The sequence below is a fragment of the Clupea harengus genome, chromosome 12, assembly GCF_900700415.2.
Source record: "Clupea harengus chromosome 12, Ch_v2.0.2, whole genome shotgun sequence".
In the NCBI taxonomy this organism is placed as follows: Eukaryota; Metazoa; Chordata; class Actinopteri; order Clupeiformes; family Clupeidae; genus Clupea; species Clupea harengus.
Window position 1 is genome coordinate 9,663,935 of NC_045163.1, and position 14,505 is coordinate 9,678,439.

The following is a 14,505-nucleotide window of genomic DNA, read 5'->3' on the forward strand; positions in this document are numbered from 1 at the left end:
CACACACACACACACACACACACACACACACACACAGACAGTGCAATGCATCATTCAATCATTAAATAATGTATTCATACATCTATTCATCCATCCACCACTCTCCCCTCACCACCATTCATCTATTCATTCATTCACTCATTCACTCATTCACTCATTCACTCATTCACTCATTCACTCACTCACTCATTCACTCACTCATTCATTCATTCATTCATTCATTCATTCATTCATTCAAACCAAACCCTTTTCTTGTCTGTACAGAGTCTATGGACATGAGCGTGGCGGTGGACCTGGACCTGGACCCGCCGGCACAACCCAGCGAGGAGCCCCAGCCGCAGCAGAGCGCGGACGGCCAGGGCGACAGCGCCACCCTCAGGCCCAAAGAGGATGGTACGGCCCGGCAGATCATGCAGCTGCTGCAGGAGATCCAGAACCCACAGGCCAGGGCCGCTCCATTCCTGGGCGAGAACCCCTGCATCCCCTTCTTCTACAGGCCGGACGAGCACGACGAGGTCAAGATCCTGGTGGTCTGAGAGAGATGGCATAACTAAAGCCATCCCGTGTTACTCTGACTGTAGCCCTCTCTTTCTTTCTTTCTTTCTCTCTCTCTCTCTCAGTCCTCATCTCCAGGAGTTGTGTGTGGAGTCAAGTGTCCGTTCTTTATCATTATTTATAAATGGACTCCGGAGTGCAGAGGCACAGGAGTTGTGTGAGGGTGAATGGGCATTCATCTTTACTTCTGCTTCTGCTTATTCCTTTGCTTTTCTTGGGTTCCGTTCCCTTAAGCCACAGCTCTGTACCACAGTGCTTGAGCGAGGAACGTCATAGCACATCACTAGTTGTGAAAAGGAAAAGGTCTATCTATCAGGAACGTAAGCAGAGGTTTATCAGGACAGAGGTTATTCTACATCAGTACACATTACTTTACTTTATTTTCTTTTTCTGTTTTATTTAATTTTCTTCCAAGGCCTCTTAGAGCCTCCCCTTTGACTAAGGAGTGCAATAAAGCGTCCAATATCTGCTACTTTATAGCCCAGTTTCTCCCTCTCTCGTCCGCTCTCTCTCTCTCTCTCTCTCTCTCTCTCTCTCTCTGAGAAACTGGATTTGATGGGCTGCTGTCTGTGGGTATGTCGCCCACAGGCAAGTGCTCTGTTGTTATTGTTGAACAGTTGAATAGATGTCATTAACTCTTTCTGGCTGTTGTAAAGCCGGCATGCCAAAAAACAAACGAGTGAACAAAAAGAGTGAGACCGAAGGCATGTGATTGAATGTTAAAAACACCGCTTCCATCCCTCAGTTTTGTGTGTGTGTGTATGTATGCTGTAATCAGGAGTGTAGTGGGCTTTTCTGGCACAAGAGAATGATGAAGGCGCCTTGTGATTGGCCAGATGCTTAGCGCACTCTGAACCAAATCAAAATGGCGGCGTGGACGGACCGTTGGGTGAAGAGGCAGGTTGGATAGACTGTGTTGTTGTAAACACAGAGAAAGGATGGAATTCTGAATCCACACTGAAGGACTAGAGTAGGGACTCACGTGTCCTTTGGTGTAGGGCAGCATGGTAATGTGAGGGATGTACTGGCCTAATTAGATATGGTAGGAGCTTAGGCTGTAGTGATGATATGGGTATGAGACACTAGTGCTTTTGAGAGAACACAGTGCTAAGCTTAGATTTATGGTATTCCTTCTGTGTGTGATGGAAGTGTGTGTTCTGCGGAGTTTATCCCCATCCCCCCACCCCTCATATATACCCAGATAAAAACACTGAGAACTGGACACAAGGTCTGTATGTGATGGGTGTGTGTAATAATGCTATTTATAAATGAGCTGGTTCATAGCCATCCTGCGCTGTAGTCGTTTTTTACTTCCCTCAGTGTCAGATAACCAGCAGACTTCGGAGCAGATATTGGCAGGGTGCTGCTTACTCTATTTTCTCTGCAGAGTAGTCTGACCATTGGGGGTAGCAGATTGAAGATGGCTCAAGAACAAAGATGAGGCATACAGCTGCATCATGGGAAACGTAGTCTTTCCTCTGCCTCTGGGTAGCTCTATCATTTGACTCTAACCCACTGACCTCTGGCAAAGACACTTTAAAGTACACCACAGTCAGACACCTCCAAGCTGCAAATGAAAGGGCTTACTGAACGAGATCAGAGTCTGTGATGTCACTCAAGAATTCAGACAGGTCCAGTCGGTAGCGCTGCAGGACTATCACAGTGGGTGGGATATGCAGAGTGTTGTTTTACTCTAACCTCAGACAATTCCCAAGGTCTCATTAACAGTGTGCCCTCTGTTTTCCTCCAACATTAGAAGAATTTGACCTTTGACCTTTTTGCCTGTTTTGGTTGTTTTTGTTTTCCACAGGGTGGGGTTTTTTATTTTTTATTTTGCTTCATATTCCTGTCTAAGAGCTCAATGAGGCTGTCTGCATTCCGGCATGTTCCGGCTGAGGGTCAGACAGGTGAAAGGAAACTCTGAGAGGGGCGCTGACAAGGCATTTTTATATGCGTGTGAGTGTGTGAGAGAGAATCAGGCTAAGGTGTAAATATTAAAGGAAGCATGAGGTGTATGTGTATGTGTGTAGCTGATTCCAGTCACATAAAGAGGACAGAAAGAGTTTATTCCCAGTCATCACAGAAGCCCCATGTTTTGAACACAAGCATCACTCACAGGTGTTAGCACTTGACTTCAGATGCCCCCTCACCTATTTTGTGTGTGTGTGTGTGCGTGTGTATGTGGTCACTGAACGGTTGGATATGTGAGCAGGGCTTGCCTTGCTAGCAGCTCAAGAGTTATGTTTTGCGTCTGTGTCATGGTAACTGGATGGTGTGTCGCACATGTGAGAAATGAGCAGACGTGTGTGTGTGTGTGTGTGTGTGTGTGTGTTTGTGTGTGTGTGAGAGAGAGTGAGCAAGAGACTTCAGGTGTGTGTACAGTATGTCTTGACATCACTGTAACCCGGCTTGTAGTTTACATGTTACAAGCCAGGCTGGGTCTACCCTGAAACGAGCACTTTGGTTTAGTAGTAGTTTAGTCCTTTAGGGTCTTTTATTTTCTGGCAAGGGGGTCATTTGCTGTTCCAAGAGAAAGCTATGTTTAATTCTTCTATTCACAGATTGATTGTTTCCCCACATATTGTGTGTTCTCTGTGAACTTTTTGTCAACAGAAGATTTAGGCTGTTGGCAGCCTTGCTGTTGTCTCAGCTGTAAAAGACATGTATATACTGTAACTCTGTAACATATTGTATATTCATTCAGATTGGCGTGAGTGAGCGAATGATAAGCCTAGTGCCCCCTGGTGGTCTCTTTGGGCTCAGTTGCCTGGGTGCATAGAGGTGGTAGTGGTATCAGAGTTTACTGGATCGCTGGGAGCCAGTGAGCGGTCAAGGATCAGCAAACCTGTGCTAGATTAGCAGTCCTCTTTCTCAGAGGAAGATCTGAAAATGGCCATTTTGTGAGTTGTTATACTCTTGTTAATATCCAAGTCAACATCAAACAAATTCCATCACAGACTAGTAATGACCTGACTTATTGTACAGAGTTCAGCGAATCTGTGAGCCACCATTTGCCACCGTTTAAAATCCTGGCTCTTGAGCCCATTGGCCGGGGGGTTGCTAGGGGAGTCTTGGTATATGTAGGTAGGCAGGGGTGCGGTGTGTGATTTAATAAGAAAAAAGGTTAACTAAATGAAATATTCTATTTATTTGGAATAGGTATCTGAACTAATCAGTTGCAATGCATTGTAGGTTGTTGGAAACACAATGAAGGAACCATGAAAAAATCCAATTGAAATGGCTTTCAGCAGTATATTTCTGATGTGATTTCTTCCTGCTATGATTTTTTCCCCTCTGAAATAAAACTGAATCAGCAAAGCGATCAAGGCTTCTAATTGTGTTAATGTGTGTGCTTATAGAGCGTGTACCGTGACATAGACTCAAACAGGAGTTTAAAAAAAAAAAAAGATGAAAGCTTAAGAATAGCTTAACTAGGCCCCGATTGGGTGCTTAACTCAAGGCCTGTTAGACTTTTTTTTGTAGTCTGACATGCCTTGATGTTTTTGTATATTTCCTCTAACTAAAAAACATTGTGGCATATATGTAGAAGATTAAAGGTTACTGGGGGTGTTCTTTTTATGACTAGGGGGAAAAAAATGCAGAGCTTTAAAAGGCATATTGACAACAAGTACAAACATTTTCCCTCCACAGGGATATGGTCCCCAGACCACCACAATCTTGGTTTCAATATCCTGGGAGCACACATGCAAATGGAAAAAGATGTGTATTTATGCTACGCTGGACGTTGCGTTGGATAGTGGAGCCTGCCGAGAGGAGGAAACCTCTAAATGACGACATTCAAATGAGGTTGTTTTGGTACACTGATTTTAATCTTGACAAAGCACAGTCAGTCCTGCTAGAGAAACTTATTCAACCCACAGTGGACAAACACAGGGCATGTCACAGCAGGACAGAATAATTACACACACACACTCTCATTCAGCCATCTTCACTCATCAGGGTGGATCTCCAGCTCTGCTACAGGTCACACACTCAATCACTGCCTACTATACAACAGGACAGGAAGAAGACCCACAACATTTTTTTTTATTCTTTTTTGTTTTCTCCAGGTCACAATTACTTTTCCCCCCCTTGTAGATTTGTCATTTTTAAATACCAGTAATTTCATGACATAATTACTCAAGATAAATTATCAATAACAGCTGAAAGGTTATTAATCTTACATGTCAACTAGTGTCTAACTAGTACATTTCTGACAGGTGCACCACAAACATACGTAACATTTAAGATATGCCCATGATAAACTATTTTACTCTTTATATCATTTCTCGTTTGCTAGGTGCAATGGCTGAGATTTGGGGCTAGGGGGCTGCACTGAAGGGTAGTCTCTTGGGATAGGACTTAAGAGGAGAGGAAGAACGATGAACACGTGAGTGCCTTCAACCAGGTTTTGGTTTGGGCCATCTTAGGGGATGGGAGGGGGATACCATGCTAAACAGAAACGATTACAGTCACAAAAGACAGATGATGGGGGGGTCAGCCCATGTATTTCAAGAGATAAACAGAACAAACGATACCATGAAGGGTTGATGACATGAGCTCTGCATAGGCCAGAAGTGTTTATTTTTTGAATTTTTTTTTTATTGTATTTCATTCTAAACCCCTGATGTTATCAGTCAGTATTACTCACAAGAAGCAAAGGAGAAGATTATTTTCATTCTAAAAATCCACCAGCAGCCTCAATCCAGCAGCAACTCTCTCCTCTCAAAACATCAGTGTATCAAAGGAGTCCGCCATTGACTTGTGTGTTTAACTCTACTCAGTTCTGCTCATCTAAAATGTGTCTTGTGTGTGTGTGTGTGGACAGCTCTAAAGATGACCTGTCCACCAGAGATAAATATTGCACATTCTAAGTAGATCCCGCCTCGCTAGTTTTACTGTTTCACTACGTGTAGATATGGTGCTTGGGGAGATGAGAGGAGAGTAAAACACACGCGTCACCTGGGTAGAATGAGCACTTAAACCAGATTTACAGCAGACCTGGTCTGGACTAGGTGGAAAGAGAGGGAGAGGGAGAGGGGACCAGCATGCCAAAAACTAAGGGACAGGAAATGGCTAGAGAGTTTGACCTGACAAACACAGACCACTAGAGCATACTCACACCGTTCTGAAATGCATATGTTTTACGCATCATCACAAACATGGGGATGGGGATTTGGGGGGGGGGATTGCAGAGAGGTCATCACAGTGTCACAGAGCCTAGAAGAACATGAGGTGAGAGGACAGGGCCATGGAAACAACACGTGGAGCATCCCAAACACTCTGGAAGATCAACCTGTAAGTTCGGTGGGTCTCCTGTTGGCACCACCAATCAAGAGGGAGCTCTCCTCCTCGGTCATCATCTTGCACTCTTCGTCCTCACTCAGACATGGATGCACAGAAGAAGTCATGTCAGCTGTGGCCCTGAGGAGTCCTCTCTTCTTTCTTTTTATTCATTCACTCCTTCCTTTCCTCTCTCCTCCTTTCAATGTGTGAGTGGTTGTGCTGGTGGGAGGAGGGGGGGGGGGGGGGGGGGGGTATTTTCTTTTCTTTTTTTGAGGGGGGGGGGGGGGGTGTATTTTCTGGATAGTTTGTTGCAAGTCTCTCATTTTCCGCTGAGAAGAACATAGAAGAGAGGAGGAGAGGAAAAGAGAAAGAAAGAGAAGGGGGAATAAGGGAAAGAAAATCAAGAGTCGAACGGAGGCAGGGGACTCTCAGGACGAGAGGGACTGCCCTTGCTGGGATGGCTAACTAAGAAAAAAAATAAGACAGAAGAAAGGAGACATGAAGGAGAAACAAATGCAAAATCAACAGATGAGAATGTGGAAATAGAAGAGTAGAGGCAGATCTCTGAGGTGCCAGGAGGAGTAACTGCTACATTGTGTGGATAGCAGGTTTCTACTCAGCAGTTCATAGTAATTACACTTTATTTGCACATCTATTTGAAACAGATTTTCTCCTGAAGACTTGGTGATGTTTTGATTGCCAGACTGTTGTTGTTGAACCCAAATACTAATGTGGAGACAGCTGGCCTGACACTTCAGAGATCCACGAACTTAGAGGCAGAAGATAGACAAGAACATGAGAACATGAGTCTTTTTTCTCTCAAAGAAAACAGCGCACTTCAGGAGATGCAGTTATCCCACAACCCTGAGACCCAGACTGGCACCGACTGGAACAGATTTGGCCCGGATACGGCTCAGATACGGCCCTGATCTGGCCCAGCTCCGCCCCAGGACTGGCAGCCATCCAGGAAGTTGCTGTCTGACAGAGATAATGCATCGGACCCAGACCAGAGCGCTGTGCTCATGGGCACTGGCAAGTAAGCTAGACGGCAGTAAGAAAACCACTACTACCCAAACACAAGAATCAAGACGCAGAGAAGAAGAAGAAGAAAAAGAAAAAAATCAGCGTGAGGGAAGAAAGTATTCTTTCATTCAGCAAGAGGGAAGAGAGCCAAACAGAACAAATCAAACCAAAAAGCAAAACCTCTAACTACAGGGAGCACAGGATTCTCAAACCTTCTCTCCTTCCATGCATACTCCACACACTCCTTCTTCCAACACACAGCTCTATTTTCTTAGTGAAAGTGAGTTTGTGTGTGTGTGTGTGTGTGTGTTTACCGGTAGATATCTACTATGTGTGTTTATGCATTGCTGAGGCAGAAGAGTTGGTAGACAGAAAGAGAGGGGCAGGTCTGGTGGGAGTGGCTGGGAGAGGTCAGCTGTTTTGGTTGGATGGGTAGCTGTGTTCCTGCTGTCTGTCATGGCGGTGGGGGGGGGTTACTAGTCTAAGAAGGAGGAGTCTGTGGATCTGTTGGGTCTGGAGGGGGAGGGCGGGGGCCTGCGGCTGCCATGGAAACAGAGACAGAGACAGACAGGGACACAGATAAGAGACAGGGAATGAGTGTGGGGCAGTACACACACACACACACACACACACACACACACACAGACACAAACATTGGCCTTGGAGATACATAACATGGGGAATTGGTACACACAGACAAAACCTTGTCACATGACCACATACATTTAAAATGGTATGAGATTCCTCAAGACATACATTCACTTTAGCTGCTAGCATACTGGAAGATAATTAAGTCTCTACTATAGAATGACTATTATAATGAATCATGTACATCACAGAGATGTTTAGCTGCATTATTCAAACCACATGTTAGCAGAGCACCATGGCAGCCATTTACTACAAACTGTCAACAGTAAGCGATTTTCCATTTTATCAATAGGGCATTCCAAGACGGCAAGACGGCCCTGTTTGGAGCTGTGATCTAACCATTTTATTCATGTTGTTTACAACCGTATTCAAGTTAAATTTTATCAATAGGGCATTCCAAGACGGCCCTGTTTGGAGCTGTGATCTAACCATTTTATTCATGTTGTTTACAACCGTATTCAAGTTAAACATATATTAGCTATATTAGCAGCTCAGTTGCTATGACTGCTTTGACTTTCATATTAACTCTTCTTTATTGATATTGTATGTTTAAAAGTCGTGCAGATGAATATAACAACTGTTCCTAATATCAAAACCAACAGAGAACAAAATTCCAATGTCAAACCCTCCATCATTATTTGAAAGGACCTGATATAGCCTAGTGAGGAACCAAATGAAAGGTGATTTATGGGAAACATGCAGATGACAGCAGATCCAAAGGAAGCTGCCATCTGTGCAGGCATGGGACTTTGGAACAGTAGACGCACAACACATATAAGACTGGTTTCCTTGGTGAATGTTTCTATGGCAACATTCACCAACAGAGCCATGGTTGTGTGATGCCATGACCTCTGGCTTTTGACCTTTGTATTGGCACTCAGTCTCAGATCCACATGGACGTGACGGCTATTTCCCCCAAGCAGTGTGATTGTAGTATAGGTGTTGTGATTCGCATGGTAAGAGGTCTTGTTGAATCTTGTCTGCCCAGCTGTGTGTATATAGATGAGTGTGTGAATGCATGTGTTTCCACATGATGTAAATTGATAAACCTGCACCACATCACTGAAAAGAATAATCTTTGCCTTAACGTGAGGAAAGATATCCTGCACAGCATACTTGCATACACGCACACCCACACACATAAATGAGTATGCTGTTAAGTGAAAGCAAGCATTCATGTAAAGTCAAACAGGGTCTACACTGAGAAATGCCACCACTAAGTTCTCTTATTGAACGTCTCGCTTACAGTCAGCTTACAGTCAGAGTCAGGCTGCTTTCATTTCGGGCAGACGCCAGAATCTGGATCTGGATCCTGAAATGGGCCCAGCCTGGACCTAATCCACACCAAATCGGGACCAAAACTGGCAGCCGGCTGTGTGTGTGTGTGTGAGTGTGTTATAAGGACCAAACCTGAACCAAATTAATTTCCTCTCTGGATTACTCTCCTATTTCATTATAAGAGGGAACTCCTAAGTGCTTGCTCTACCGGGCTCTGTAAAACTCATTGAGACCATTTCAATTTTCATTGGCGCTATGTCCATGAATAAAATTGAATTGAAATTGATGGCATATACACAGTTGGCTGCCAATCGAGAATGAAGGTGGTTTGATTTTTACTTGGACAGAAGCTCTTATGTTGACTGGGTCCGGCTTGATTACTACTACCAGGTCTGTCCCAGCTGTCATCTGAAATATTTCCCAGGCAGTGGTAGCTGCCATTGAGCCTATGGTTAAAATCCAGATGTAGGCCTACTCAGCTATGCTACAGAGGTGACACATTCTCAGTGACCCTGTATGACCTCCGACACGTGGGGCAGGACTCTGTCCACTCCGTAACCACGGTAACCTTTTATGAGAGGGAGGTTATGGAGTGTTCAGACTCTAGGGGTCATGCAGCAGAAAGAGCCTAGTTGACTGTGCTCAGACCAGCAACAGACAGTTGTGAGCGTGTTAGCGATCCATGTAGGGAGTGACTGAGTGTGTAGAGAGAGGAGTGAGAGTTGAGTTTGTGAGTGTGTAAGTTAGTGAGAGAGAGGAGTGAGAGTTGAGTTTGTGAGTGTGTAAGTTAGTGAGAGAGAGGAGTGAGGGTTGAGTTTGTAAGTATGTAAGTTAGTGAGAGAGAGGAGTGAGAGTTGAGTTTGTGAGTGTGTAAGTCAGAGAGAGAGAGAGGGTTGAGTGACTGATTGTGTAAGTTAGAGAGAGAGAGAGAGAGAGAGAGAGAGAGTGAGGGTTGAGTGACTGATTGTGTAAGTTAAAGAGAGAGAGAAGTGAGGGTTGAGTGTGAGTGTGTAAGTAAGAGAGAGAGAGAGGGTTGAGTTTGAGTGTGTAAGTAAGAGAGAGAGAGTGAGGGTTGAGTTTGTGAGTGTGTGAGTTAGAGAGAGAGGAGTGAGGGTTGAGTTTGAGTGTGTAAGTAAGAGAGAGAGAGTGAGGGTCGAGTTTGTGAGTGTGTAAGTTAGAGAAAGAGAGAGAGAGAGAGAGAGAGAGAGTTGAGTTTGTGAGTGTGTAAGTTAGAGAAAGAGAGAGAGAGTTGAGTTTGTGAGTGTGTAAGTTAGAGAGAGAGAGAGAGAGAGAGTTGAGTTTGTGAGTGTGTAAGTTAGAGAGAGAGAGAGAGAGAGAGAGAGAGAGAGAGAGAGAGAGAGAGAGAGTGAGGGTTGAGTTTGTGAGTGTGTAAGTTAGAGAGAGAGGAGTGAGGGTTGAGTTTGTGAGTGTGTGAGTTAAAGAGAAGGCTGATCGTGTGAGAGAGAAGTTTAGGAGGAGGTTGGTGAGAGCGTGGGACTACCTGAAGTACCAGAAGCGTTAGTCCTCACTGGCTACTGATTGTGATTCTGAAAGAGTGATCATAGCGGACAGGAGGGGAGGAGGTAGAAGCGGAGGGGGGAGAGGGGAGAGGGGAGAGGGGAGAGGGGGTGAAGTGAGGTGCATGACCAAAGGGTTTTAGAGGTGGAGGACAGAGATAGAGAGAGACAGAGAGAGACAGAGAGAGACAGAGAGAGAGAGAGAGAGAGAGAGAGAGAGATAGTGAGGGAAAGAGAGAGAGAGACGCACGCCACTACTAACTGCTCCCATCTCTGGTCAATCTACAGATCCATTACACTTCTCCTGTTTGTTCCAATCTGACCCAGAGGAGTCACACAGTCTGTAAATGTGACTGGGTTTATTTGGGAACGTGTTTTGTGTTTATTTACAGAGAAGACTGTGAAAAAAAGGTTTGGCGAAATGTTCTTAAGAGAGAGGTTGTGTCTTTAACTTATGTATGGACATAGCCTTCTCTGACAAACTAACTAAGTATCAGCCCTTAGTTGCAAACATCCATGAGCTACAAATGTAGGTTGGTGATTTTGATATTTGGCAGCGTTGGGCATGTTCAGGAACTCACAGTTATTGGCCTCCATAAGAAAAGAGCCAGATAGCTGGACAGATTTGACTCCATCTCAGCTGTAGCTGGCAGCCTTGCTATGTTTTCTGTAGCCTGAAATGTAATCAATTGTATATTATCTCTAGAAATATTAGAATTTTTGAAAGAATTAAAATGTGTGTGTGTGTCTGTGAGTGTGTGTTTAGCCTGAGAGCAGTACTGAGTAGCGTGAGTGTCTCGTTCAGGTGGCAAGCAGCTGCCCTGATAGTGGTTCAGGCGACGTCACCAGAGTTAGCTCACAACCACAAGTAACAGAGGGCAATGTTGGCCGTTAGCAACACAGAGAGTCTCAGCATCACAGAGGAGACAGATAGAAGAGAAAGCAACCCAACAGCACCACACACACACACTCACACATCCCTCCTGCTTCCTGCCACACACGCGCACACACACACACACACACACACACACACACACACCCTCCTGATTCCTGTCACATACACACATTCTCTCTTGCATTCCCATTTCCTTGGTTCTACTCTCTCCTGCACATTTCCTGGTTGTGGCAGACAGACTCCTTAAAGGTAGTGCATTAAGATTATGATTTAGTAACAACAGATGTACAGCTATCCTCTTAGGTCACTCTCACTGATGTCTGAGCTCTTGCCTATCATCCAGCCATCCACACATACAGACATAATCCTCCTCTAAACGGCTCCATTAAACGCCTCCGTCTGCTGGGAACAAATACAAGGCCTTCGTCTCTTCTCAGCCTCGGTGGGAAGCATTTAAAAGACTTATTTTAAGTTAATTTATTCAAAATTACATTAACATGACCTAAACACTTCCATGCATTACATACTCAGCAGTGATGTTATTCAGATTTTTTTTTTTCATTTTTTAATATTCAGATACTTTCAAAAACCCACTTTCTGATATGAGGCACCTGTCTGCAGTATTTGATTGTAATTTTTTATAGAGAAAAACATCAACACAGCATTTACACTTCATGAAACTGACCAAACACCAGTTTTTCTTATTTGTTCTTTTAACATACACTGGGGTTGCCAGTGTTTCCCATACTTCCTTGACATACTCATCTCTTTTTAAACATGACCTCTTCTTCGTTAGCACATCTCCGTCTCTATGGTAACGGGACTCACCTGGGCACGCCTGGGGGGGCACGGTTGGGTCGGGAGGGAATCTGAGGGGGTCCTGGATCAGGCGACGCCCCGGGGCGTGAAGGGACCGGGGGTCCACCAGGAGGGGGTCCCGGCGCTGAGCCCCGAGATCCAGGGCGGGAGGGGGGACCAGGAGGGGCGCCCCTTCTCTGAGGGAGGGGGCTGGTAGCAGGAGACCTGGGGGAGTGAAGAACACCCCTGTTTTCATTCCTAAAATTTGACAAGATGTCTGCCTCTGAGGGACAGACAAACACTCCTGCTTCTAATTCCTTAATGCATATCCCTGTTTTTATTCCTGAAATAAGGAAAAATATGAACGTCCTAGGGTATTTTAATGCAGTTAATTACATTTAATTTATATAGCGCCAAAACAATACAATTGTCTCAAGGTGCTTTACAATTTCCAGGGCTGGAACCCCCTTAGAGCACCTGTGGAATCAACCACCCAGTGAGAGCATATGGTGGACAAATGATGTTCCAGTGTTCCTACCTGAAGGAAAATGAAATATTGGAGTGCCTGATGTATACAGTATATAGAAATATATGGATATATCTTTGTATATCTGGTAAATATATGAACATATGTGTCCAAAATTGAAAATGTATGATGAAAATGTTTTAAATCGCAGTGGATATATATAATTAGAAGCCATAATACTTTTGCTCTCAGTGAACAGCAGGGGGCGCCATGTCATTGGACCTGACTGATCACGCTAACACTTCTTCTCTCCTTCTTCCTCCTCCTCTTCTCTCCTTCTTCCTCCTCCTCTACTCTTCTCATCTAGCCTTTTCTCCTCCTCTTCCTCCTCATCTCTTCTCAACCCCCTCCTTCTCCCTTTCCCCCTCTCGTCCTCCCTCTCACCTGCCACCAGATCCTCCTCTCTGCACCTCCAGCCAGGTGTTGTCCACGGGCGGGGGCATCGCCGTGGAGATGGTGGTGGTGCTGATGTCTCCGATGATGCTGAGGGCCTCGCGGAGGGCGTGGTACATGCGCAGCATCTCGTCTCGGCGCTGGCCTTGCTCCTGAGACTCCTCCATCAGGCTATTCTGGTCCCCGCATGAGTACAGCTGGGCCAGCAGCTCCGCATTAATGTACTCTTTAGTCTGCAGAGGAGAGAGGGGGAGGAAGAGAGGGAGAGATGACAGAGGGACAGGGGATAAGAGAGAGAGGGGGAGGAAGAGGAGAGAGGGTGAGTATGAGAGAGGAAGAGGGGGAGATGAGAGAGGGAGAGAGGGAGAGTATGGGCAGTAACATTACAAATTGTAGAACTAAATACATGGAATAAACAGAGTGCTGTGTGTGTGTGTGTGTGTGTGTGTGTGTGTGTGTGTGTGTGTGTGTGTGTGTGTGTGTGTGTGTGTGTGTGTGTGTGTGTGTGTGTGTGTGTGTGTGTGTGTGTGTGTGTGTGTGTGTGTCACTGACGTTGTTGATCATCAGGTGCATGACAGTCTTGGGGATGAGGTCGCGGACGGTCTTGTTGACGATGCCCATGTAGGAGTCAACCAGGCTGCGGATGGTCTCCACCTGCCTCTCCAGCTGAGGGTCCATGGAGTTCATGAAACTGTCTGAGCCGTTCTCCTCAGAGCCCTCACCCTGACACACACACACACACACACACAAACACACACAGAGAAAACCATACATATATGAGAGCAAGAACATACACACAGACACACACACACAGTTAATGGAGCCGTTCATGGAGCCGTTCATGGAGAGGACAGAAAGAGAGAAAATGCTGATCTGCTGTCGTTGCTGTCTGTAGTAATGTGCAGTGCGCATGAGACTCATGGACCCCTATTCCTTCATTTGAAATGTTTAAACAGGATACTCAAGAGTTTGCTAAAGTTTACTTTGTGATGGATGGCTGGACAGGGAGAGATTATGGCCCCTACTGGGTCCCTGGGCTAACAGGAATGGCTTTCTCTTTTCACAGTTTCACATGGACACCGTAGGTTTACAGACCACAAAAACTGCCTTGAAGGGCTTAAAGACTAAAGAGTTCACTAATGGACAGCTACACACACACACACACACACACACACACACACACACACACACACAGACACAGACACAGACACAGACAGACAGACACACACACACACACACACACAGATATTTTCCCTCTTACCCACATACTCGTTTGCATACCGACAAATCAGCTCCATTAGTATGCATCTGAGTTCCAACAGCCGCAAAGACATGATCTCACACTGGACTCTGACTTGAGCAGTCTCTCACACACACACACACACACACACACACACACACATACACACACACAGACACACACACACACAGACACACTTCTGATTGTTCACTGCCCTGGTTTTGATTAGAGCTCAGATCTCCTTTCAGGCTTTCTCAGTAGGGCTTTATCCTGGCACGTGTGGGCGAGCCTTCATCTAAACTCTTAATTCGCCCTGACTCCACCAATCACACATTGCACCGGAGTG

The 14,505-nt window shown here is 45.3% G+C and overlaps 2 protein-coding genes across 9 annotated transcripts in view; one reads left to right on the forward strand and one right to left on the reverse strand.

The window, feature by feature from the left end:
- The window catches only part of golga2 (golgin A2), a 42,577-nt gene that overhangs the window by 20,632 nt on the left and 7,440 nt on the right, over positions 1-14,505 (forward strand). For 5 of the 6 annotated variants that reach the window (XM_031577844.2, XM_031577845.2, XM_012815610.3 and 2 more), the window contains one exon: positions 265-3,877. In XM_031577844.2, coding sequence (XP_031433704.1) covers positions 265-536 — 272 coding nt within the window. In that variant the 3' untranslated portion in view covers positions 537-3,877. Of the gene's footprint in view, positions 1-264; positions 3,878-14,505 lie in introns of those variants that run through there. The other variant, XR_004164810.2, reaches the window with a different exon arrangement.
- Positions 6,096-14,505, reverse strand: part of dnm1a (dynamin 1a) — a 63,994-nt gene continuing 55,584 nt past the window's right edge. For 2 of the 3 annotated variants that reach the window (XM_042709287.1, XM_031577847.2), the window contains exons 19-23: positions 13,472-13,642; positions 12,911-13,152; positions 12,031-12,225; positions 10,292-10,337; positions 6,096-6,170 (exon numbers count right to left, since the gene is read on the reverse strand). In XM_042709287.1, the coding sequence (XP_042565221.1) occupies positions 10,316-10,337; positions 12,031-12,225; positions 12,911-13,152; positions 13,472-13,642 (630 nt within the window). In that variant the 3' untranslated portion in view covers positions 6,096-6,170; positions 10,292-10,315. The remainder of the gene's footprint in view (positions 6,171-10,291; positions 10,338-12,030; positions 12,226-12,910; positions 13,153-13,471; positions 13,643-14,505) is intronic. The other variant, XM_031577848.2, reaches the window with a different exon arrangement.